General features: G+C 33.6%; 1 protein-coding gene across 1 annotated transcript in view; it reads right to left on the bottom strand.

Annotated features, from left to right (window-relative positions):
* The window catches only part of LOC115439930 (CUB and sushi domain-containing protein 3), a 123,452-nt gene that overhangs the window by 15,272 nt on the left and 80,413 nt on the right, over window positions 1-27,767 (bottom strand). The window contains exons 2-4 of the mRNA XM_037444000.1: window positions 23,255-23,434; window positions 22,401-22,610; window positions 16,111-16,206 (exon numbers count right to left, since the gene is read on the bottom strand). Coding sequence (XP_037299897.1) covers window positions 16,111-16,206; window positions 22,401-22,610; window positions 23,255-23,434 — 486 coding nt within the window. The remainder of the gene's footprint in view (window positions 1-16,110; window positions 16,207-22,400; window positions 22,611-23,254; window positions 23,435-27,767) is intronic.

A 27,767-nucleotide genomic window follows, 5' to 3' on the forward strand; every position in this document is an offset into this window, starting at 1 on the left:
TACATATATGAAATATATCTATAAAGTACATATTTCCGCAGTGTGCATCTTTCAACCGAAATCATTGAAATACGCGATGAATATTTAAATCAATATCTAAATTCTATAAATTGTTTACTCGCCGTCAATGGATTTTTTGGAATGTTGTCGCGTATCATGCCGAGATTCCATTGTACCCGTCCGAATTTTTTATTCATTTTTATATTACTGAATTCCATATTTATTGGGCTTTTCGAATATATCGCTCGAGTGATAGTTTAGAGCGTCACGTAGGCTTAAAAACGCACTCATCCCAAACTTTGTATTAAAAAGTATTGCATCGCATTATACTGCGTGCGCACACTGTGTTCGTTACGCCATAAAAACCCGTGATCACACTGGATTAAGAATGCTTAAATAGACTAAATTCCTTGCACACTGTTGCTTATCGGCAAAAATACACACAGCAGTACCCAGACTCTTGCGTATACGCCGCCTAGTCGTTTCTTCAGTATCGTGAACAAAACCTGACCCGTATTTTACCGACAATTAACTATTGTATCATTGCGCATGAGTCATAAAACAATGCGCATGTGAGACAGTTTCAAATCGAACTGATAGCCAAAGCATAAAAGAAATAACGAAGCAGTTACATAAACAAGTGAAGTTGTGTTAAAGCAAATTGATTTTTAGAGTGGTGACGGGAAATAAAAAGTCATTTGAACGAATTGCATATATTGGTGATACAATAATATGAAAATTGACTCGCTTTTGGCTGAATTTCGACCATGGCGTCCAATCTCAACAGAGATCAGACAAGTACGCGTGAGATATAATATAGTGTATAAGTGCGTGCACAATACAATGGTGCACTCGATATTACTCCACTCTCAGTCAAGCGAGACGACAATCCGACATGTCCGGAGTGAGATCAGGCGTAAGACCAACAGTTTTCCAAGGCACGAGGGTATCAGCCCGCTAACTTCCTGACTCCGAACTACGACTGAATAATTTTGAAGATGGAAACACCTAGTCACGTTTGTTTTGGGCCCAGCCCGGAAATCGAACACTGGATCTCCGTGTGGTAGTCGTAATTACACCGTGTATACATTGCAACTACGCAACTGAGGCAGTCAATAAATGATACATGTACTAGTTATACGTAGTTGAGACTATTGATACTACCTTTCGCGTCTTCGCTCATGTCTTGATAAAATATATCCTAGATTATTCTCTGAATATTGTGTACCTGCCGTGGAAGTTGGAATATCAGTTCATCTTTAGCATTACCCTGACAAGTAGACAGAAAGGCAAAAAATACAGATGCTTAGGTTTTGGTAATGTAAATGTCACATCCTTAGGAGTAAGCCATTATTTAGGAATCACAGACAGATAATATATTTTTTTATCAGTATTGTGCCCTAACTTACGGTATTTCTTTTATTTGACACTACGTTACTAAATAATACCACATACTTGTCTTCTTGAAAATAACGCTTAGAATAAGTTAGCCGAACCGAAGATGTGAAATAAATAGTGTACGTTTAGAAGACAATAATAAGGTAATTTAAGATTACGCAACCTAATGCCACTACTACAAATCTATAGTATTTTAATAGGTATGAAATATATTTTCATTGAAAATTCTTTTCAAAGGAATCTGTGATGTAGATATTGGGACTCTAGTTTTTATATTATTTAAATGACAAAAGTTTGGGTACATGTATCAATGTTTCAAACACATAGCTGTTGATTCTTGATATAATAGTTAGAACTTGAAACACACTGTACATTAGTTGTAGACTCGGCCTCTCGACCTTAATCCTCTTTAAAGATCTATTGAAAATGCCTCCATTAAAGGGAGTTAATACCACACTTCGTAGCACACTGCAGATTCGGCTTAGCTTTGCTTTAGACCGCCTATCGATTCCTCCATTGAAGGAGTTTGCCACCTGGCACATGGTTACTGTCCGGTTTAATCAGTTATATTGTTCAACAGGCCCTGAATGGGATGTCAGAAATCTCGTTAAGGTAAATCATTACATGCTCTGATAGCCTCCTATAGCGTTATTATGCCGGCGTGATGCGGGTGCATAGCAATTTATTAGTGAATAGCAACGCCTAAATCCTGAACGCCTGTTAAACGTATTCCGTGGAACAACATTAATTATCACCAGCGTTCATGCGCTATCAGTAATATTTAATTAATTTTACATTAAAATCATTTACGTAATGGTGATTAATTTCGTAATTAATTTAGTATTTCGTAACATAATTTATATATCCTGAGAATATTATATCAGTCAATGAAAATTATGGGCACGGACATCGTGTTATTAATATTGTAATTTATATGCAATAATGCTATATGTTTTACATGTACGAGGAAATTATGGATCACTCTTGGCTTATTTATTTAAGGTAGATGTTGCGCTGAATTGGTGTCAAGAAATAAATAGCTTAGAATGACCAATAAATCATCATCAATATCTATTATAGTTGGAACATAAATAAATACTTGCACTTGAAATCACTTTTAAATTAAATGAAAACATGCAAAGTTTTCCTAACTTAGACTTATATTATAGCTACTTATAGCTACTAATAATATTTTAATTATTGTAATCGTAGTGTTAAGTCAGCTGGAAAACCTAATAAATACTATTTAAAAAACCAAGTTATGCTCCACCACGGCAGTACTCATTAGTGATTTGAATCTTAGTAACATTATAATGTGAAAGCCTGTAAAAATGTTTGGACGTTTGTAAACACCGAAACATCTGAATAAACAAAATTATTTATTCTAATATATTTTATAGCAAAAGTAGCTAATATAATTATTGTAATTTCCTCAAATATATTGTCACACGCTTTCAAATGTTTGAAACTGTCCGTTAGGTTTTTACGTGGGAATGTACAATTAACAATAGTAAACAATTCAGAAATTTGTCAACAATGGAAGCGCATGTCGGAAATCTTTCCTTATTGTCTTGAAATTTATTCTGCGTCTGCTAGCTAAAATACCGTTGGCTTAATCTGGTTCATTATCATATCGTTGAAAAGGTCGTAGGACGAAATACGTATTTTTTTTAAGTTTTGAGTACCGCAAGCAAAAATGCATGATAATGCAACAACAATGAGACAAGTTTTGCTTGAAATACGGGGACATTTGCCTCTCTATTGCGCCTGTTAAGACAGGGTAACTTTTTATGTCCTTGAAAGAATTGCATGTGCGTGTCAAGAAAATTGTTCCTTCGAAATTCCTTCTAAATTTTAAACCTTCGTGACATATTCTTGTTATGAACAATTGAATCCATTAATTTAATAAATTAATATATTTAAACAAAACTATTGTATGTGTCTTTTAATTTTGTAGTCCATTAGTGATGACAGCTCATTGATATGACAATTAATAAATAAATACAACAATGCAACCGTGGGCGGACGAATTTGGTAATGAACAAAGAATAGTGTCAGTCTAGTTTTACGACTGACTTGAGCCGTTATTTTGTTCATTACAATTACTAATCAAGATGTTTCTATATTTAAATTATTACTAACTTATATCTGTGACTTCACTTGCAAATTATTTTTTTTTATGATCAAAACGAAACAAATATGATACCCAGTTATGCCCCATTATTTCTAATGCGTACAAACAAACTCACTAAATATCCTTATAGTATTAAATATAACTACGGGTTATTTTCCATTCTCATCATTCACTCTATTTAGGAAAGATTTTGAAGAGAACATGAACAAGTTAAATAACAGGTATAACTGTCACTTTAATAATTAGTCGAATAATAATTAAAATAACCAACTTTTAAAATTACATCGAATCGTGGTGTCCAACTTTGTTGTGAAGTCTTATTTGCAACAAGTTTAATAGGAAGAAATGAAAAACCCTATCCAGTGGTTCCATAAGCAAATGAAAGTTTGAAAGTGCTGATCTTAATTAGTGCCAGAACCAGAAAGTGTTCAAGTTTTACAAGTTCATTATTGCGTTTCAAAACTTTAGATAAACGATTCCTGGATTTTATCTTGATATTAAAAAGTTAATAAATCTCCTATATGTAGGTGGTTTCCCTTGGTCATATCATAATTTGAGAACGACTTAACCAATTTCATTCTTTTTTTATGTTTTATAATATTGTGTAGAAGGTTTTTACGGAAAGAAATATTAAGAAGGAAAGAAAAAAAAGATTTTTTTTTAGAACATTTCTGAAAATTTAAGGACTATTTTAATTTTGCGCGTTAAATTAGACCAAAGTTGTGGCTGAAATAAAAGCAGAAAAGTAAAATAATTTTCAATCGGACCTATACGAATAGTCGCAAACTGTGTCATCGATTAATAAAACAGAATACAACACACTTAGATTAATTAAAAAGTTACAGTTGTATCAATAAACTCGGATTATGGCACTTTATAGTCAGCTGGGTAAAAAAAATAATATGTTATTGATATTTATATGCATTATTTTTACACCCACTGGGGCAGAAGGCCCATTTTTTTACAACTGTGTACTTTCTATATAACCTGCAGACATTTCTCTCCGAAGTCTGTAGTGAAAGCACTAACAACTAAGCTATCGCTTCTTGTAAACTAAACTTCAAATGTAAAAATTAATAACTATCAGTTCTGACTGGTTACATCATCTTCCTTTCAATTTAAGACATCACTGTTTTTATTTACCTCTAGATGATTAATATGAGGCTAGAAGTTTATACGCCTCTCCCTTCACGCTGGCCTTCCAAGATAGCAAATTATATCAACAGCTACCATCAATATGCAAGGCTTTATTACATTAGCGGATGTTCGCGAACATTAAATGCCACAGTCGTTAACAATATAACAAATATTTCAAAATATTAAATAGATCAATAGTCATGAACGAGGTCTATACGTAGACCATTAAACCATCCGTCATTATTAAAATTCATTATTGTGTAATTTATTGTTACTGAGGCTCTTGGACTAATTAGTCAGCGCGTGTGACGGACTGTGTTCGTTATTAATTATGTAAAGTTATGAACATTATATAAGATTATGTTTATTCAACTACTACCACTACCAGTATAGTTTGTATTTGCGGTAATAAAACAAACAGGCTTGAGAAGGAAGAAATTAAAGCAAAGCTGTTTGAATAAGATTTATATTTTCCACGATTTCTTTTAGAACAAAAGTATTTAATTTTCTATATTACAATCAATACAGTTAGTCCTTAGCCTTGAACAAGTAAGACTAATTTTATTGTATTTTTGCAAACTTATTATTAGTATTAATACAAAAAATTGTTCATACAACATTGTTATACATTCCGACACGATGGTAACATCTTCTCGTCCATAAATAGTATAGTCACTTGATACTATTGTCAACGATACGTCGAATGACAGAAAAATATCAGACTCTGTAAGAAAGTTGATCTTTAACCGGAGTCGTTCATTCAATTGGTCCAGCGCTCTCCAAATCAGTTCCGTTGAATAATTCAATATTCTTTTTAATAATAGTATTTTTTAATTAGTGTAATGCGCACATCTCTATTCAGGTTAATAACGTCACATCGCAAATGGCAATGTAAATCCCGCAAAAATAATTCCCATTAAACATGATTTACTCGATCGAATGAAAGTGGAAATCGGTCGAGTACGTTCACACAGTGCGGTGTGCGGCCTGGGAACCGGTATAGAAACTAATTGTGTGTGTGTGCGTGTTGCATCTCAACGATGTCGCCACGGCATAATCAGTGGGAAAGGCTGGCAAAGACAGTTGTAATTATAATCGTTGTTAACTTTTATTAACATTTTGACAAATTTGCTGTTTTACTTTCTAAATAATAGGGTTTAATTGTCATCGAACACATCAAACACATTGAATGAATAAATTAATGAAACACTTTATTGTATACATCAAATACATAAAAAATAATATAATTATTATATCACTTTAAAAAGTGCACCAATAGGCGGTCTTATCGCTAAAAATCGATCTCTTCCAGACAAACTGATATATAAAGAGACACCTTCACTATCTTTTTGGACTATCAGGATATCTCACCGTATCTTTCACCGTCAAGATAACTGATAATTAACAATAACTTGACACGCAATACGAAATAAGTTGTGAGTCTGACTATGAGTTCGATCTCTACCGGTTATATATCTCAAAACTTCTAACAACAAATATTAAAATATAGATTCAAATTTGAATAAATAAAAAATTATCGTAGATCGATTATATTGAATATTAAACTACAATAGCCTTAGGGCAGAACTAAGTTACCCATCAAAGTTTAACAATAATATTTTATTTATTTATTTAATATTTGGGAAACAAACCGATAATATTAAATATAAATAATTAAAGAATATGTTACAGAATCCAGCGAAGTTTCCACTAATAAATAACACAGATTTGGAAAGAGTGAACAATAACATTAATTAAAATACAATGAAATAAATATGCAGTCGTAATCAGTATTAACACGACGTGAATACACAAATAAACAAATACACTAATATAAAATATAAATAATTCTATGCCGAAATATCTACATCATACGAAGTAGTAGCACGTGGGACCCATCATAGCCATCGCAGTACGGGAGCCATCAAATACGTTCATTGTCCGTTAAATAATAAACAAGGAATGTCAGAGCTATGACGAAGAGCCGAAAAGGGTTTCACGGCTAGAAGTTGCTCCATCGACCTCATTAGCAAATATAGCAAGACCACGTAACGCTTGCTCGATGTTTACGAGATCAAATGTTCTGTTTCAGTATTATAGTGATACATCATACAATTGAATCGTATTGAACGTGGTTCGGAGTAATGAGTAGAATAAATATAATACGGAATAACAATGGCAACTCTGGAAAGACATTGCACTATACACAGCGCAACCAATAGCGCGCAAAATATGCATGCAAATATGCACTAAGAAGGGCGAAATTAGCCCGAAATTGTATTCATTATTACAATTTACGTTTGTTTTCAATATAACTAATTGTAATTATGACAATATACAATTAAATGGTTTTCAAGAGCCAATCTGTGAAGTTTATCACAATATGAATCTGTAGACTGAAAATAACCTTTCTACATCCACTGAATAGACGGGATTTGAAATTTGGAGTCAATATTTCAGGGCCTCCTTGAGGTGGAGTTTTGCTGATGCCGTTGATAGCGTTATAACATATTTATTCAAGACCCGAGTTTTTGCATTAAGTTAGCCACGACACCCTTTTCCAATAGTAACTCAAAAGCGCATTACTGTGTACAATTTTTTTTGAGAACATCAAATACATTACCTACAATAGAGAATAAATAATGTTAAAAAATAGTGTTTCATGCATTGATTGTACGCAAATACGCATTTCATGCACCTGGAGCATATAAAGAAAACTGGACATCAAATTGTCGACGTGATCACAGTTTCGGATGTTTATTTAACTACGGACATTCGCCACCACGCTTTGTATACTGAGGAGAACTTGCTTTTAATAATATTGTGCGCTGTCCGCAATTTCGATTAACTGGTCCGTAAATAATTGTTGATCATAAAACATATTTTGCAATATTTTATATCTTTATTGATGTATATTTTTAACGTGGACTAAATCAACAAAATCACGAGTAATTCCTATAAGCCTGTTATAATTCTAACTAACTAAACGCCTGTTATAATTCTCCAGTAAGGAGTACTTTCTATTTCCACAGTAAAATCATAATAATTAATTTTGAAGAGTTCCACTCTGCAGTAAGTCCATGTTCTGATTCCTGAAATAAAAATGTGACTATTCCGAAGTTATACGGAATCTAACACAAAAGCACATTTAAATCAGACCGACAGACAGTTAGGGCAAAAAGTTATTGCTGAGCAAACATAAAAAAATTACAACGAACGTACGAACCTCCTTTGGAGTAATTTAACAAATATTAACGGTGGGGTTTGAACAAGTGGGACATGGATACCCCCTTCTAATTTATTTCAACTGAATGACAGAGACGAGCCTGCCGCTCGACTGATGGTATACGCCAGGACCACCCATGAATAGCAGCAACCAGTGGCGAAGGGTGAAATATTTCAGAGGCAACTCGAAAAAAAATAGCCTAACCTAACATATCGCGGCCAATTTAACAGAAAACAAAAACTAAGGCAATCGTAAATAAAACTAAAAGTGAAGCCGGTCGGAGTCGGGTTGCATGGACGCTTGGCCACGGGTAGCAACACCATACAGATATTTGAATCACAAAGTACTGCGTGCTACACTGCGTTCGTCACCCAGAAACATAACATATCAGAGCATACTGCCTAATAGGTAATTAATTAAGTAGGTCACCTGATTTGTTACTTGTAATATTATTTTTTCGTAATTATTACTATTGGAGCGTGAAGAAGAAATTTAAGAAGAAATTTTTATTTCTATTATTTTAATTATTGAGGAAGGCCACGGTGGTCAGTTCCTTTCTAAAATCTAAATGTCAACGGATCGGCAACAAACAATTTACTGATCTGATTGCTGATCTATCCAAATAAGACAACCCATTAATGGTCATGCATAGTATTATAGGTATCGGTTGGTTTTTTTGCAAACATGGTTGACATTTACAAAATAATGTACTATTTAACCATTATAAATTTAAAGGTAATTTATGAATAAGTACATTTGTTTGTAAATATTATCTACAACTAGTTACACAGCGCCCATCTCTAATATATTATAGTTACAATATCCATTTAAAGATAATAAACAGAGAGCCTGTTTTTGGCTACGTAGCGACAGTGCGCAAAACGGTAGTAATGCGCAATTTTACTTATGTGAGAATTAATAATAAAATAATTTAATTTTTATATTGGGGTGAAAGTCCGCCTGGGTAGGTACCACCGCAATGTCTATTTCTGCTGCCAAGCAGGAGTGTTTAGTCATTGTTGTGTTCCGAATTGAAGAACATTGTAGCCGGTGTTACTAATGGATATAATGAGGCTTAACATATCAGAATAGCGAGCGCAGCGGAATACCATAGGTACAATACTTTGTGATCCAAGTTTCTGGATGGTGTTTCTACTGTTTATGGTCGGACGTATCACTCATCATCAGGCGAACGGCAAACTCGTCTAGTCAAAAATCAATAAAAAAAAAACATAGAAAAATATATTTTGCAGACAGCAATTATTTACTTAAAGGAATAATGCTTCATGAAATAAAGTAAATATTATAGCGACAACTTCAACATCAAACATTGACGTTTGTTCTACCGAAGTACATTTAGGTATATATATTTCGATGACTACAAATATATAAAACAATACAAATTCGCGACTGTTGACTCGACCTATAAAACAATGCTAAATAATTAACCAGGTCGAACAAAAAATGGCGTCACCATCACAATAAAATTCGTTACACCGAACATTTTATGAATAAAAAGAACATTTTTGTTTATAGATACATCGAAACGGTTCTTTCTCATATAACGAATAAATGTTCTCACAATATTTTGTAATTGTTTGTTATTTTGAGAAAGTTATAAGACGATAAAATGAAGGACACCGTAACAGTAACTAACTTTAAATTTATTAACTTTTAAATTAATTTATTAGTTTAGACGTGTGTAAATTATATAGCAACGGTAAGCATACTTTGATTTATTTCATTATATTATTGGAAATAAGAATTAACGAGAAAAAACTGTTTCAAATACTATACGGCAGCATATTAAATGCAACGTTAAAGCGTAGCATTATTGAAACATTATTGCTTTTGGAAACTACGTAACCGTTTCATTACAGTGGCATTCAATGGAATTTATTGGTAAAATCATACCCTGATGAATCTATCTACACTTCTATACTATGATATAAAGCTAAAGAGTTTGCTTGTTTGAACGCGTTAATCTCAGGAACTACAGGTTCATATTAAAAATACTTTTGGTCTTGGATCAGTCCATGACCAATAGGACTGCTGCATCAACGAAAAATGTTGCACATACGGGTAAAAATTATTTCTTTTGAGAGCTTCCGTTGCGTGCGCTGCGTAAACGGTTACAGTTACGCAACAATGCATGACGTCATTGTTCTTCTTAAAAAGTTCTAAAAATATACCTAATATATTAAAAAAAAAGTTCCCTGCCGCATCTGTCTGCCTGTCTCAACGCGACAAACTCGAAAATTACCAAACGGGTTTCGACGAAATTTGCTATGAAAATAGTTTGAAAAACCGGGAAGGACATACGTAGGCTACATTCTACGCCAGAAAATATATGGCGGGACTGATCCCGAAAAGGTCTTAGACGCAGGGATGCCGCGAGCAATATAATAATGTGTCAATGGGATTTAATATTTAAACTAAAATAAATTCCGTGAACCGTTAAATATAACTGAATAAACATATTATTATTTTGTATAAAACAGTTATTTTGTTTAATATTAACAATATTTTCGCCAAACTGTCCGCAACATGAAGCAAAATATAACATTTCAGAGAAAACGGTTGGATAAATATTGAATGTACGCTCAGTCAAATAAAATATTCCTTTTCAACGAAAAAATGTTTTCCAACTCAGAATTTAAATTTATTCGAATACTGAAGCAAAAATAATGATATCGACGGTTAATCGACATATATTTCGACAAAATGTAACGGGGTTAAAAAAACATAGAAAAATGTATTGACTATGTATGAAACTCAATGTTGCAAAAATTTTCACTTAAATCAATTAGCCTTTTAACTGTCGATATATTTATGAATAAAACATTAAATGTTAAGCTAAACAGAAATGTTCTGGACATGAACCGAAATCTGCCGCTAGATGGCGCTACGTGTATATCAAACCGTGATTACAACTTGCATAAAGTGATAGCTCATTTGTTTCGGCAACCTCTTTGTATATTTATATTTGACTTTAACGGACAGATTACGAGTGGCGGCGTGATTTATTTTGATTTATTTCTAACAGAATAATAATTAAAACAGCAATCGAATTTATTTAGCATGTGTGTCTTCTGCTATTCAAACTTGACATTGGCAAAATTGTCGTAAAAGCAATACAGCCAATGACAACAAACTGGAATTGGAATAATATTTTCAGTTCCTTATAAATTATAGAGATACCAAATTTTGTTGACAGCCTACTTAGTTTTTAGTGTAAAAGGAAGTGGTAGGCAGACAATGTGTTTATTGCCCCATTGTTCACGTAGCTGACTTACAAAACAAGAAGATAAGATATTATGTCTAACGACATATCGAAGTTAATTCTATTACCACAAATTATATCTAACTATGTAATACTAAAATGAAATAAAATGCTTTATTCAACACGTAGAAGAACATAGTTGCGCTTATGATAAGTCAAGGTACATGAGAATATTTATTTAGAACCCAATTAGGTCGCTTATATAACTACAGACTTTTTACTACATTCTTCATTACTACTATAAATTATATTGTTTCGATTAGAAAAACAAAACGTAACAATATCGCCAAATTTTGTTCATATTAATACAATTATGTAGTTTTAATATCTCTCTTACATGTCGATGTACTAAATCAATGAGCTATACAATATACCCATGTAATTAAGAATAGATTACAATATTTATTGCAGGTATATGAACGTATGCATCGCATTCTCATTTAATATGTAACGGCTAGTGAAACCCGACGCTATCAACGTAGTTTAGAAAGTAAGACATCAAGCGATAGACGTTTGTTTTGATTAATATGTAGCATGAGTTGAAAATTTTGTAGTATTATACGCTACTAGCTGCCCGACAGACGTTGTCCCGTCTTAACTATGAATTTACAGCGCACATTCTGTCAATCGCTGACAATTACTTCAAACAATTGACAGTTATATAATTTTTTAAATTTTCTAACGTTCCGCTCAACTTCCTCAATTTTTTCTTTCATAAGATCCTTCTCCTAACAATAACAAACATAAGAACAAAGAAAATAGTGAAATCGGTTCAGCCGTTCACGCGTGATGGCGTTGCCAAGGGAAAAAGGTATTCATTTTTATATGTATAAATTATAAAATATTATTACATATTTCAATGTTTCAAAATAATTTGTTACACAAATTAATATAGTCAACAATTGAATTATTAATGTATATAGTACGTATTGAAGTATTATACTTATTTGTTATAATATATTTATTATTAGTTCATAATATAATCTATCTATAGAACCTATATAAATAAACTTACTACCGATTGTGCTATATAAATCGTTACAAAGTAAGTTAATACGTTTGCGACATCTATTCATGCGAATTACAGAGATCTACGATGTATGCACAAGAAATTAGTAAGCCATAGTCGCAGGTAATCAATAATCAATGGACGGCACATGGAAGCTACAATCATAGTTAATATTATAGGCCGCCGCCTTTGTATCTGTACACACACTTACGATGACCTGTCATTAGAAATATACTCTGTCATAATATCTATTGGGTCTTTACTTTGTTATGAAATATTACAATATAGGATATCTATGCCACAGTTCTGCGACTTTCTTGACCTCTTTTAGAACATATTGATACGTTTTTTGGTTATTAATATAATAGTTTAAGTACTTCAAAAACAAAAATTATAAGTTTGTAAAATTATGAATAAGAATACTCGTTAAATCTCATTTTCTTCGTGACCCAAATTTGTATTTAATTCGATAGAATGGCGTACCGCGATAAGTGCGTTGACGGCCGCGTAACATAATTTGATTCCTATGTCAAAATATTTTTTGTGATCCCTGAATTGTTCCCGAATATATGTTGCTTGCATTAACACGTTGCAAACGGATACCAAGGCAATAAAACGTTATATCTATTTTTAATTGATCGTTATGAAATTAAAGCGAAATGTAATTGGATGAATACTTAAAAATACACAAAGTTCTTTATTGATTATGAACTGGAGCAGAAAAGTAGCTATTAGTTTGCTCCACGAAGCCGTCTAGGATATTGAGCAACTCGCCAGCAAACACCAATCAGAAGAGGAAATACATTCGGAAATGTGATTCACTCAGTCCATCTCCATTTGTTGACTTTGTTCTAAGCGTGAACTTTGTGTTTCGAATGGTCTTTTGCTTTAAGGGGTGTGTTATAAATATCTATGCTACTATGTTTTATTATTTGGAACAAAGTATATAAGAATGCTATTTAAACAGAGCGGTTTTCATTTTTTGGTTAGCAATAATTTTTAATTAATTACCTTATTGATCCAACGTAGACAACTATTTGTGTTGAGAGGGCTAAAGTTGTGTATTAATTCTGATATGGGAACTTTCAAATTCGTACACATAATGCGTACTTCAGAGATGCGCTTGGATTCGTATTTATTTATTTAAGGTGGTAGCTCAAGGTCCATTTTCATACATTTTGTTTCGGCTTTAATCTGGGTAACTAAACAAGTATTGGCAAGTAAAGAATTTAAATTCACGTCTAGTTAGTGATTAGTTCTCGCAGTTGAAGAAAAATGTAAAAATAATTAATAATCATGGATATTTCTGCCTTTAAAATTTCGTCATATTAAATTTTAAAGGCCGAAATATCCATGATTACCTTGAGCTACCACCTTAAGGACCTTCAACGAAGGATACACGGCATATCATAAATGGAATGTGGAAGCATTTTTACAATTAGCAATGTGACGTGCCTCTTCAATTATAGGAGACGAAACATGCAAATTTATATATTAGTACAACGGCAAATAATAATATTTGTTATTAATATTATTTAGATATATAAGTATTTGACAATAACAACTTAATATTTAGTTTGACGCCAGGTCTATGTGTATGACTGTACATTGGATTTAAAATTAATTATATATTTTGCTGGTGGTAGGATATATTATATATTAGATTGGATAGCGACCGTACACAAGATATTAAAACCCGGTATAGTGGCCCGCATGTGGCGCGTTCCGGGATCAGCTTGTGTATAACCAGTTTCAACAGGCCGGCATAATTGTGTCGACTGCCGAGGGGTAATCATCTCTCGTGAGTCGACATTCTATTGCACCTCACTCCATTTACTATCAGGTGCCCGGTCACTTTACTATGTGCGTGCAAATAATAATAATATTGTCCTCATATAACTTGAACAAGAAAATCGGTTACTTTGTTACATATTTGTAAGTCGCATTTCATTCTGTTCGACATTCCACAATTAGCATTAATAATACAATAAGTAATAGCATGTTCTCTGCTACACTGTCACTAATGCACGGACCCATCGAAGGAAATTGCTGAGAAATTATAGGGCATTATATTGATTCTTCTATTATTGTGGACAAGTACACGTTATTAATACAGTTATTAACAATTTTAATATTTATTTATGATCAGTGCGATATTGCTTTTTACACGACGCTATTGTTTTTATTCTTGGAATGGCAAAGTATTTATGCGTACTGGCAAGTATTATAGTCAAAATATAAAAGCAGATTATAGAAAAATTATATGTGAGTTATCGCTTGCCTTAACGATGAAGGAAAACATCGTGAGAAAACCTGCATACCTGAGAAATTCTCTAGGAATTTTGAGGGTATGTGAAGTCTGTCAATCTGCACTAGGCCAGTGTGGTGGACTAAGGCCTAATCTCTCTCAGTAGTAGATGAGGCCCGTGCCCGGCGGTGGGACAGTATATAATGCAGAGCTGATATTATATTATTAAAGAGAGATACCCTTCAATGTACTAGATTTGTCGCCCAGTAAAATGGTTCATATTAATGAGAGTGCATTGTATGACGCACAAAAAGCCGACAAACTATTTTGTTTGTGTATTCAAATTACAATTTAGTCGTTACATGAGAATAATAATCTAATAATATATAAAACTGAAGAATATGAACGCGCTAATCTCAGGAAATACTAAAACGATTTTATTTCACTAATAGGGAGTAAACTTACTCCTGAGTGGTAGATAAAAGATTTATCCCGGATTTGTTTTGTGGCCGGAGCCGCATGTTATATTTTACAATAAAATTTGTTTAAGTAGTGTTTATAATGACCTACGTTGTGAATTTGTAGTTTCCGCATCCTAGTAAGCTTTTGTGAAACATCGATAGATTATATAATTAAATGTTGTAAAATATTGTAGTTCAAAACATTACCCGCCATTAGAGGCTTCATTACTATATGGACTTAAATTGAAAAGAAAATGTCTCTTTTCATTTTATATTGCGCCTTTAAACTCCGTTAACATAGTTCGAACTGAGCGGTTTGCCATTTCGCTAGTAAACTCGCCACGGGCATTTAAAATAATGTTTATAATGTAAATATGAGTTTAAGCACAAATATTTTATGTTCCCAGATTTCTCATATTTTTGTGTATTCTTTAATTCTCAATATCGTTTGGTTGAAAATGTGAATTTTCAGATGAGGTATTAAGTATATTAAACAGCGAATATTGTGAAAATACCTAAATGCAAATGACATGAAATATTTTCAATAGCAGAATGAATGATACAAAACGTTTCATTAATATTTCATTATAATTTACAAAATAAATGTGTTATTAAGTTTCAATACATTTTCTTATAATTGAACATATTCAATATTCATTCGTAAATGCTGTTTTAAATTCTGTATTCTGTAGTCTTGTCTCTTTCGATATTTAATTACAATTTTGTGAGTAATTATTTCTGCTAGTATTAATTTCAACAAAAGTAAGGTATTTTTTGCCAAAACTTCTTTATTATGAAATCTATTTATTTTGTTTGAACATTTTACAAAGTCCGTATTAAATTTTAGCCACTGGACCGTATCATGTTCTAGGCAGTTTCCTTTGTTATGTATCTTAATAAAATTTATCCCAGTGACTAGGGAGTTCCAATTAAACCTAAATTCTTAGAAATTTCCGTTAGCTAGCCATTTTCAGAACCCAGATACGTTTTAATAACGAGGTTCATATCGGTCGTATTTTTAACTTTCATATTTTTCTGTAGTTAGGTTACAAAAAGCAGTTACAGAGATGAGTTTGTAGTTCGTTTTACTAGACTAAATAAAATCGTCACATTGCATTCAAACTACTGTGTCGCTTTAAATTGGCAAAGCAGTCAAAGCGATAGGTATCTAAATGAAACAGGTGAACAGCCGACCTAATATATTAACAACTTACCAATAGTCCCCGGAAACCAAGCACAAAGCGGGTTCCTCTGAAGATCTGAACTACTGTTCCCGACTCGAATCTCCAAGTCTTGCAATGGTTGGTGACCTGCCGAAGAAATACAAGTTTATTTAACGATGCAATCTAATTAAAATAGGGCGTAATAGTTTTTTTTAAATTAAACCGTCTCGGTAGCTTAGTTGTACTGGGTGGGCGGTACGATCCGGTCTGTCTCGAGTTCAAATTCGAACCGAACCGAATCGGGTTAAGTGATATTGAGTTCTGCTTATCAGCCCGAAGTTTGGAATTTGAACTCCACTTATCACATAATAGGACTGAAAATATACGGCCAAAAGTGGATGCTCTAGTTGAATAATTAGGTAAAGACGTGATTTTTATAAAATTAGTAATAGGATGTTTCCTATGTTGAATTTTTTACATTATTCTATATGTAACAATAAATGATACCAAAGAGAAGAAGCGCTTCTTTAAAAACTGCTTTAAAATTTATTAAGAAATGAGGCGGTAATTCAAATTTGAAATATTGCAACGTGCAGGGCCCTTATTCTGTATGATAGTGTAAACGCGTAACGCGGCCGTGTCATGTTATCTTCGAGAAATGTGCGTGGAATGGTATTCTGTAAGCCAAATTTCTATAGTCCTAAACATGATGCGTTGTGTTACCTGCTTGTTACACACTGTTAAAATAACGTGCGGGATAGAGAATAAGGCCCCAGGAGTGGGCACGTAGTGGGGTTATCGCGCCATCTCATTCTTTCATCACATCATAATTCCCGATGACGTCACGTGCGCGAATTGCGCCTCTTTATCGCTCCTTGACATTTATCCTTTCTACGGGAATTCAAAGCTAAATAAATGGTAAATTGTTTACTGGATTTTAATTAATCTTTCTGTTTTATAATTTATATGAGCTGTATTTATACTATCTTTACAGACTACTATTATTTCATATATCAAGCTGAAGAGTTTGTTTGTTTGAACGCGCTAATCTCAGGAACTTCTGGTTCGAATTGATAAATTCTTTTAGTATTGAATATCCTATTTATCAAGGAAGGATATAGGGTATATGAAATTACGCTATTACCAATAGGAGCATTAATGGAAAATGTTGCAAAAACGGGGAAAATATTTATTTTGAGATCTTCCGTGGCGTGCACTGCAAAAACGGTTAAAGTTATGCAACAATAACGCATGGCGAAATTTTTACTCTTTAAAAGTTATAAAAAATCTGGGGAACGTAATCAACTACTTTTTATACCGGGAAATATACAGCGGGACTTTAATCTCGAAAACTCTTTCACACGAACCAAGTTGCCATAGCTAGTCTTTGATCAACGTAAAGAATAAACATTAGTTAAATACTATATTCTATTTGATATTTTAAAACATATCTGTCGCAATTTTAAGTACCTGTCTTACCTACAGAAATGTTCCTTTTCACTAGTGATTGTAAAGTTAGTCAGTGCTTTGTGAATATAACTCTCAGAGGTTCAAAATTACAGTGAAATGTTCATTGGTCTTTTGTAAAGCTCTTGTGTTTAAGTTTAAATCCGGCTTCCGGTGAGCATTTCTAATGCATTCATAGATGTCGTTGCAGGGTCGTAACAATGATGAAGTTAAAAGCCGCTTTGGATAAAGTTAAAATAACTTTGGTAGTTAACAGTTACAAACACGTGTAATAAATTTTAGGATCAATATTTAAATTTGTTAGGTTTATTTAAAGTACTAGGGCAGTACAAAGCCACCTAGATAATGATAGCGTTTGACATTTAAGGAAAAAGATTACAAACGTACCACTCAGTAACTATTTGTATATTTTAGAATGACGGTTTGAGAGACTGTATAATTCTTGACATAGTGATAAAATTTAATGAATCCGGGGAAGAACTCGGGGCAGTGCCTCGCAGTTCTGTCTTACTCAAAGATCCAGTGTAGCTGATACTCAGAAAAGGTAGTCAGTTATTAAATAAAAATATTATTGAATTCTAAATGTAGAGAGGTCGAGGCGGGTGTCATTTGCAACATTAATAAGAACAATTACAACTTCCTACGATTAACAACTAATTAACGGTTGTAGTCGTATTCTTAGAAAGCATTGTACACCTTTCGTCGATCGATTTTCCAGTTACTAGAAATACATTATGGATTGTTGTGTTATACTCGGTCCAATTAAATGGGGTCGAATAGCCTCTGAATTGTGGGTGCATCTGTTGCTCTCCGACTATCGGGAAAGCACTCAGTTAACACGATTTGAAACGGCTTTGGTTTGGTAATTTGTGTGAGAAGAGAAATTATATTATTGTCTTAACGAATAATATTTTAGGAATATTTGTCTTGGCTTCCCGTTAATAAGAAAAATGATTTTACTATATTAATGGTATATTTTACGTTGTTATCTGAAAAAAAATCACTCTTAATTAGGTACTCCCTACCACTTCCAAGTAAGAAGGCTCAAATAATATATGACATTTTTTTATTATTAAATCTATAATTAATCATATTTTAAACGCACAGGGAAACTCAAGAAACATAACTTCAATTGTTTTATAAATTGAGGTTTTTAAAATTTAACCTACAGATTTCAAAAAAGGTATTCTCAATTCGATAAAAATGAATAATAAAATCTTAATGTTATTTAAATTTAACGACACTGCAAACATGGTTAGTTAAGGTAAAGTAGGAATGTGTAATATATTATTTATTACAAAGATATTTACCGACAATGTTTTCCGTTATCATTAATAAACTATACGCAAACACTGCTTTGCCTATGTGGATTATTAGATTCAATTTCTCTTTCCTTTTATAAGCTTTAGCTAGAAGAGTAGTAGTTGTAAATATTTACATTATATCGTCGCATAACCGAGATGTTTATTTTATATCACTTTGTAGAAATACTAGTTGCATCTAACAAGGAATTCATCTATCTTGATGATTATGTTAACTGTACGAATACTACTTATCATTTTTGCTTTGAAAGTATATACCTAATTGGCGTTCCTCTCCAAATTTAATTATATTATGTTTTTCCATAACTTCGAGTCAAATTTTATAGTAATCAGCTTTGATGTAATTGATTGCAATAATTTTAATTTTGTATTAAAATGTAGATAGTTTAAATAATCTATTCTTAGAAATAGGTGGCAAAGCGCTCTGATAAATGCGGCTGCGCCCACGAGAAACAGTTATTCCGGGAAAAAATTATTGAGAAAATTCACGACATAAAAGATACCCTATAGCATTTAAAAGTAATGTAACTTCCTATAGCTGACAAAATTAAAAATCAGTTTATTAGTACCTGAGATAAACGCGTTCAAACAAACAAACGAATAAACTTTTCAGTTTTATATATTAGTACAATACTTTTCATAATGACTCTAATTTTTGTTACTCCATTTCCGAGAGCACATTGATTTGAACAAAGAATGAGTGTATTGTGTTTTTTTATTTGAAAATCCAAAAAAGTATGTAGGATATCGTTTGTTTGAAATATGAGCGCGGACACGGATTTCTGTGTAACTACTGTTTCAATAATATTGTACTCGCGCCTGTAGCCTGAAAACTTTCGTCGCTCGTGGCTGAGTTTATTGTAATACAGTTGCAAACATAAAAATGATCATCGTTTTATCGCGACACGTAATCTTTTCTATTTTGGAACTAATTTGAAAAACGAATAAAGTTTAAAATTGGAAATTTGAAAGAGTTGGGTTGTTTGTCCTGTCTTTTGGAACAATACGGATTAGTTTTCGCTGGTGTAGAAGATGCCTAGTCAGTAAACTATGTGAAGGTCAGAAGAGAACCTTACCATCAGAGTGAAGTGGAGTGGGATCCTATAGAATGTGGACTGACGAGTGAACCCTTCGACAGTCGACACAATACATTATGTACTATGGTCGCTATCTGGGTGGATATAAAATATATCCTACCACCAACAATAGAGCCCGATAGTTAGAGCCCATTTATATTGCGGCATGTAATTTTAAAACCGTCTTTGCATTTCAACGATACGTTTTTTGGCCGTAAGTGTAATCCGCGTGAACCAAAATACTTTCTGACACCGCATGAAAACAATAAACTTATGTTAAATTTTAGGATTTAATATCTAGATAGCATTTAGTTGCAGTTTAAGCTAAAGTATTTGGTAAAGCTGACTGCACTCCCTCGGGTCTCTAACATATTTTACCGTATTTCATATTCATATTGTTAGGAATTCAGAAGTGAAATAATGTAAAGGGGATGAAATTATTCTCTCTCCAGTCGGTCCCTCATTATTGAGAATCGTGTCTCAATTATCTTCACTGTGATATTTTATCATCGGCTTCGGTCTTTTGCCCGATGAAGTGGTATATTAATGGAAATATTCAACGCACTGGAAATCTGGTCCTTCCATCTTTTCGGGTTTCGTCCTCGTGATCCTTCCCTTCCCATCCAACTTTCCAACCATAAGCAGTTTTTCATGAGTGTGAAGTTATTACTCCAAGTATAATGAGGGAAACAACAAACACATATAAATAAATCATCAGTCGTCTATGTGCGCTGACCGAGCCGATAAGGAACCACAGAGCTTCTCCAACAGCGTCTCTATTTTATAATCTTCGTTGATATTTTATGTCTGTGTTCCCCAAGATACCTATACATCATCGAAACGACCGCAACCGGCAAATACTACTTTTACGCAGTCAACAAACAAAATTTTGAAGCATTACTTTGAGGATGTGGTTGAGATAAATATAGCCTCACAATCAATTTTTTTGGCAATGTCAAAAATGGCAATTTGATTTGAAAGTTTATTGTAATAGATAGTTTGAACAGCGATAGCTTAGTGTGAAGTGGAACTGACTGCCGAGCGAAGGTCGCGGGATCGCGCCCAGCCTCCGGGGCACTCACCTCTGACTTGTTAGTTACGCGTGTAATCATTGTTAGATATTAATAAGCTTATAAATTTAACTGTAAACGAAATAAACATATTCAAGTTCTCTGTGAGAAATTCGAAGTTAATTGATTTATGCCACTGCTCAGTCTAGCACTGAGGAATTTACGGGCAGAGAAGACCTTTGCATGTACAGTGAAAAGTCGCGTCTAATGCCCCTTAATAATGTACTGTACAATAAAGCATATATTATGAAGATTCACTTAAATATTGTAAAACACCTTTTCGTGAGGAAAAACGGGTTATCACTACCTCCACTTTGGGGGGTTGTGAGTGCAACGTTTATGTTGGTTTCACCAGTCTTACGGCCCATTGTCTACCCTCCACAGGCATACCAACCAAAACTCGCGGTCGCCTTCTTCGGCGTATACGAGACGACCCCAGGGTAACTTGTTTCACTATACTAAGATGCCCGATTCGGAACAAAACCCGCTATGTTTTCTTCTCGTACCGATTATGTTTAAGTAGGCTGCCTTGTCGGCTCCTATGTGTCACTATGATTGAAGCAATAAAGCATCGATTAAGAAAATCAAGTGTTGCGCAAGTGTGCTGTGTAACTGTACGCTCGGCTAGAAAGTCCATAATTACCTAGATTACAGTTATTTTAAATAAAGAAATAGACGGGGAAAGCAATTGGCTCGGTTTTGTGAAAAGCATTTTTATAAAAAATGTTTTTAAATTATCAATCCAAATGATTGTCGGTTTTACAAGTAATTGGTAATTAATTATGTGTTTTTATCGGTAAAGTTTGCTATTTTAATTTTATTGGGGTAATTATTCTTATAAAGCCTTTAAGAGATTGGAAATATGATTGATTCCCTGAATTATGCCAAATTGAAGTAAACTTGGAAGCAAACTAAATAATTAGAAACTGTATTTTTTGACAACTCTTGCAGTCCGCAGCCTTGAAAACACGTCTTGACTTCGTATTTAATCCTAACATTAAATAATAATAGATTAATTTATTCGATGCATTTTAATTTTATAACAAAAACAAATGAAGTCCAAATTTATAAACCTTTACATAGATGACTGCACTGACCATACAAATAATAAATTAAATTGTAATATTCATAAATAGCTAACACATTATTATCACATTGGTCAGCCTTGCATGAATATTATTGATTTCTATGGTGTCTCATAATTTATTAAATTCACGATTTCTCCTTGCAAACGAAAACTTATATTTACATTTTTCCAATCACCTTTTTCATGGTTATAAAGAAAAGTCCTGATAAACAACTTATATTCTCTGTTATGCTATTTAACAACAGATCCCAAACGCATATATTAACATGTGAAACCGCCTGATTTGCCATTTAGTAAGGAGAAAACTATAGGTACTCACCACAGCACCCTCTGGTGGTGACCCTGACGACCTTGACAGCGTAGTGGCGCAGCAAGTCGACCTGCCACCATGGTGACGCCTCGCGCTGCGTCTCCGTACACCGCTTGCCGTCATGCTCCGTGGTCTTCTCCCCGTCATTTCCGTTGGCCGCTGCCCCACCACGTACCGTGGTTGACTGGTTTGCTGGCTTTCTGAATGCCACATTCGTCCCTGAGCGTAGAAGTTTGATTAGAGTGTATGCAACAGCAAGGGTGACGAAATAGTTATGTGCTATTGAATCGTTCAGATTTTAAATTACTGCTCTAGGTGGTAAAAGTTGAATGATATTTGGGAGGTGGTTATAGGAACCCGGGGGAACTGACACGGTTTTAACGTAGCACAGGAACAACCATGACTCGCTTGCAACGTCTATTGTGTACCTACGTCCCAAAGACCAAAATCAATTCGCATCGTACGCTAGCTGTAGATTCTGTGACATTCGGTTTTCGTGTAAACAGTAAAACGTGTATAAAGAATCTCTGGATGGACAAGCGACATATATTCCTCCCACGTTCCATATTAACTATATTTTTATAATTAAAAGTTTGCGTAATATTCATAATATGACATAATTTGACATAAAATGACATAATTTATCGTATTGCTCATTCCGGTAAATTACAATTTCTGAGAAAGGTGAAAATAATTCTCACTTTTACATTTTGGTGAAAGGGTCCGATAATACTTGTTTTTAAATTATTATTTTATAAGCAATTACTAAATTAATATTTATGTTATAAAGTTATTCTAGGATTTACTAACAAACTACAACTAAACAAACAGAATTGGGAGCATTCTGGCTCATTGACACTTACCACAGAAAGGAGGTTCTGAAGTCCAGTCGCCTCTCAGAGTGCACTCCCTCTGGTGGGCGCCGAAGAGCTCGTAGCCCTCATCACATTCATACGTGGCGACGGTTCCGGGAACGATATCTTCAGAGGACAGAGATACCCGTGCGTTGGGGGGTACTGCCGGATGACCGCATTTTCGTTCCACTGCAACCAAAAATATTTAATCAATAATAATATTGTAAATAAAGTGTTACGCGCCGCTATCCTAGCCGATGACATCGGGTGTTTCCGGAAGTATTCGGCTGCGCGGGCAGGCTGGCAGAAGAGAAGATATGTTACGCAGCGACTATTCTATTATTCTCTCTGGTTGGACGGTTGGACGTTATCAAATGATGTCTAAAATTGTATTCTGTAATTATTTTGTTAATATAATGTTTACTGTAAAAAGAGCGTTTAACAAAAGATTGGATGCTTTTTCGCATCTGGATGAAATTTAGCATAGAGATAGATTATTGTTTAGAATGGGATAAACTTTCTCGAGAATTTTATCTCGGATAAAAATCTAGTTAAGTATAAATAAATATAAAATTTACACACATAGACATTTAACAATAGGTTAATGAGTCATACATTAAAATGTATCATCAACAGGATATTATAGCTCTTTTTTCACGGATATTAAGAATTATAAGGACTTTGTTTCCGTAATAGTGAAACACAATATTTATTTCTTTTCAGGGCTAATAACACACAAATTTTTAAAAATCACGTCAATCTAAAACAAAATAAACACTTTCAAACTAATATCTGAGTTTGAACTCTAACATCGGCCGGGCCGTAAGATTTCTTAAATAAGTATCTTCAACTATAAAATTCTAAGAGAGCGGAAAAAGTGAAAAATGTAGAGGGCGTTCGAACTGTCGCCAAACAGTAACTCAAAGCGTAAGCCGAATCAAAGTTTCGCACAAAAAACACTTCTCAGGGCTGCAGATTGGCTTCATGGATACAAAAATGAAAGAGATTTTTGAAAACATACAAACACGATAGAGAGCTATGATTAATTGGAACCGCGCTCTCGGATACACAGACTGCAGGAACACATTTTATTTTGACGAACCGTTTCAATAGAAAGTTCGGTAGCCACTTCGTTTCGCACAGGTTTAAACAAATAAAACAGTATAAGGTAGAAATATTTTTTTGAAACTGCGCATTTTCTGTGGACCAAATATTTTTGTATCTTTTGAATGTGATCAAATAAATATAATCGAATATATTTTTTCGGCCAGGGAATAATTCGACAACTCGATATGAAAAGTCAGTGACATAATAAGAACAACTTTGATAGCAATAACACATATTTTCTTTAAACTCACTTGAGACTTATAAAATACTTATACGGAATGCTTAATCCGAAGGTTTTAACCAAATTTTGAATGAAATCTTTATTATAAAGTAGCTGTTAATACAACTCAGTACTGCCTACGATTTCATCGCAGCGAATATGGAAATTAATGAGCGAAATATACAAACGATACATTAATATTGTGAGTTTATTTCGTGTTGCAAAATAAATTTTACGCGAGTCCGCTCAATAATAATTACGGTTCTAATTAGCTGGTGGATTAAAATATTTTAGGGTTTATATTTTTAAAAAATATTATAATATCAGCTCTGTATTATATACTCTCCCACTGCTGGGCATCGGCCTCCTCTACTACTACTCACGATGTTTTCCTCAACCATAAAAACGAACGATGATTCACAAATAATACACACATGATTTTTAGAAAAGTCAGAGGTGTGTGCCCATGGGATTTGAACCTGCGGACATTCGTCTCGGCAGTCCGTTCCACACCCAACTAGGCTATCGCCGCTGTATATTTACGGAAGCCAGAATAACTTTTTATTTTGGATGGCAAAGAATTCGAAACTAATATTTTTTTTTGTAAACGTTCCAAAGGTATTAACAATATACGACTTGGTCATCCATAATTATGATGGATCTTGTGTTTTATAGTAACAGTTCCCATAAAATGAAACCTATTTCTTGATCCACCTACTTTTATACAAGGTAATTTGTTTATTTTACTATCATTACTGGTAATGACTCTAAAAAATTATACTAATCTATGTAAATTATTAAACTTCGTCTAGTATTTAATCATCAATAATCTGAAAGAAGCCCGCGCCGTCTATACAAAAATTCCTACGAGAACAAAGTACCGCGATAAGTAATGGCCTGTTGCTAAATTTAGATCACTATGATCATAGACTATCTGTGTATAAAGTTTATAATACAAATCTGTTCAGGTGTTTGATAACCTTTAGAATTTATAATTAAAATATCTGTGTTCTGAAATAGAATAAACTAAATGACACCAGTGTCTTCGTGCTAGATAACGCCTTTGTTAAATAAAAACCGATAGAGATCTGTTTAATCTTTAAAGTACAAGTACATGAATATAGATATTTTTGCTATAAGACATATTCGCGTATATTCCTAGTATTCTGACAATAATAGACACAAAACAGTTACCTATTTACTGCCAATTTCTATATTGCTTTTACTTTATTTATTATTTTTACATTGCAGTAGAAGTTATTTTTATTAAAAAAGTATCCGCTAATGGTTTTATTATTTTCTCTATCAAATTAATAATAATTTGTGTATATTCGATAGGTCCGCAATACACCGTATCTAACTGGAATTATGAACGGATATTAAATACTCAAGTACCGTAAGGTAATTGACATAATATCTTACGTATAAAGAATCATAATTATTGGGCTATTATATATGTGTAATGAATGGCTTTAGTTTTGTTTGTTGTGTTATGGTTTCAGACAAGCCATTGATTTGGCAACTTTATTTTGAATACAGCATGGTCATCGCGGCTCTTAAACCAATGTGCGTACATGTTACTTTTGCTAAAAGTAATTTTACGAGTAAAATCACACAATACAACGTGATTTTATAGTATTTATGGAACCGATTTTTTTAAATTCTGTATCAATAATAGAGTTTAAAAAAATACCAATGTAATAAAATAAAAATATTTTTTATAAACATGAAAATTAATAACTCGTGGTAAATAAGAACTCGTGGTAATGCAACTAAATCTCACATACTACTACGTCCACTGACTTGAACGAATGAAAAATATTATCAAAAACATTTTTTTTTAAATTATTAACAGAACAATTAATTTACAATTTTTTTGGTCCTCCAATTTGTACTAAGTTACCACACCGTGGTTCCAAAACAACTGTAAGATCACGGTGTATAAATATGTTCAATACTTTTAGTTTTAGTTATTGTAACCATTTTTTATTTTTATTATAATTCATAACCAAACGATCACACGCTCAGCGTAAAATCGCAACCCTAATCAGAAACGTAATTCATAAAACACAAGATGGCGCTGAGATGTATTTGTCACCTGGACACGTGTGTTAATTACATATACAGTTTTATTATTAAAATCTTAGACCAATAATACCAAAAATATATACACAACATCACGTATTTATTCCCAAATGGGAATGCAGAGACGCAACCAGGGCATCCACTTTTCGCCAAGTGTGTACCGTCCCATGACGTGATAGGGGGCGAGCCTATCGCCATATCCGGCACAAATTCCAATTTTGGGCTGATACTGAGCAAAAACACCCAAATATCACTTTGCCCGACTCGGGCCGGGATTCGAACCCAGGACCTCAGAGCGCTGTCGTAACGTGCATGCAGTACAAATACATCACCAAAGCAGTCAAAAATATATAATTCTACTTGTGGATAACGCCATTTTTTTCGCCATCACGGTAAAGTACTCGATGCAACTAATATTTAGCGGAATAGGGTGCAAATAGACCCCCTTATTCATAAACGTTTTTTATCTAAGGACGGAGTAAACCTGTGATAACAAGCCTGTTTCTCAGTACCCAACGGCACTGAGAAATAGACATAGGGCCGTTGTGATTGGTTATTATTGTTGTTTTTCAATATTAGCCAATCACAACGGCCCTACGTCTACGCACTGCGAAGACTGCCATGCTGTCAGCACTGAGAAACAGACTTGTTATCACAGCCTTACTCGATCGTTCGATAAAAAACGTCTATGAATAAGGGGGTGAGTGTTTACAGATGATTGATGATTATCCCTTATCCTTGTGACCAATTACCAACAGGTGGGCCATTAGCTTGTTTTAGCTGGTTTTAGAGACAGTAAAAAACTTCTCGCTAGTCGACATAATTATGCCGGTGTGAGACCGAATAAACACGGACTGATTTTGAGACGCGATTTATTTACGTGGGCCATTGCGGGTTTTAATCTTTATTACTTTTTTAGGGTTATCAAACGTTTTAAATGTATTAAAAAGAAGAAAGTGAACAAAGATGGTAGTGATTGGAAAAATACATATAAAATGTGAGTTTGAAGCACACGAGCGGAAATCTTACCAGGCCATGTGGAAGGGGGAATATAAACTAACATGACTAGCCCTCAGTGGAAGCCATCAGCTCCGGTTCGAGGAGTTCGTT

Source organism: Manduca sexta, chromosome 27 (assembly GCF_014839805.1).
Source record: "Manduca sexta isolate Smith_Timp_Sample1 chromosome 27, JHU_Msex_v1.0, whole genome shotgun sequence".
Classification (NCBI taxonomy): domain Eukaryota; kingdom Metazoa; phylum Arthropoda; class Insecta; order Lepidoptera; family Sphingidae; genus Manduca; species Manduca sexta.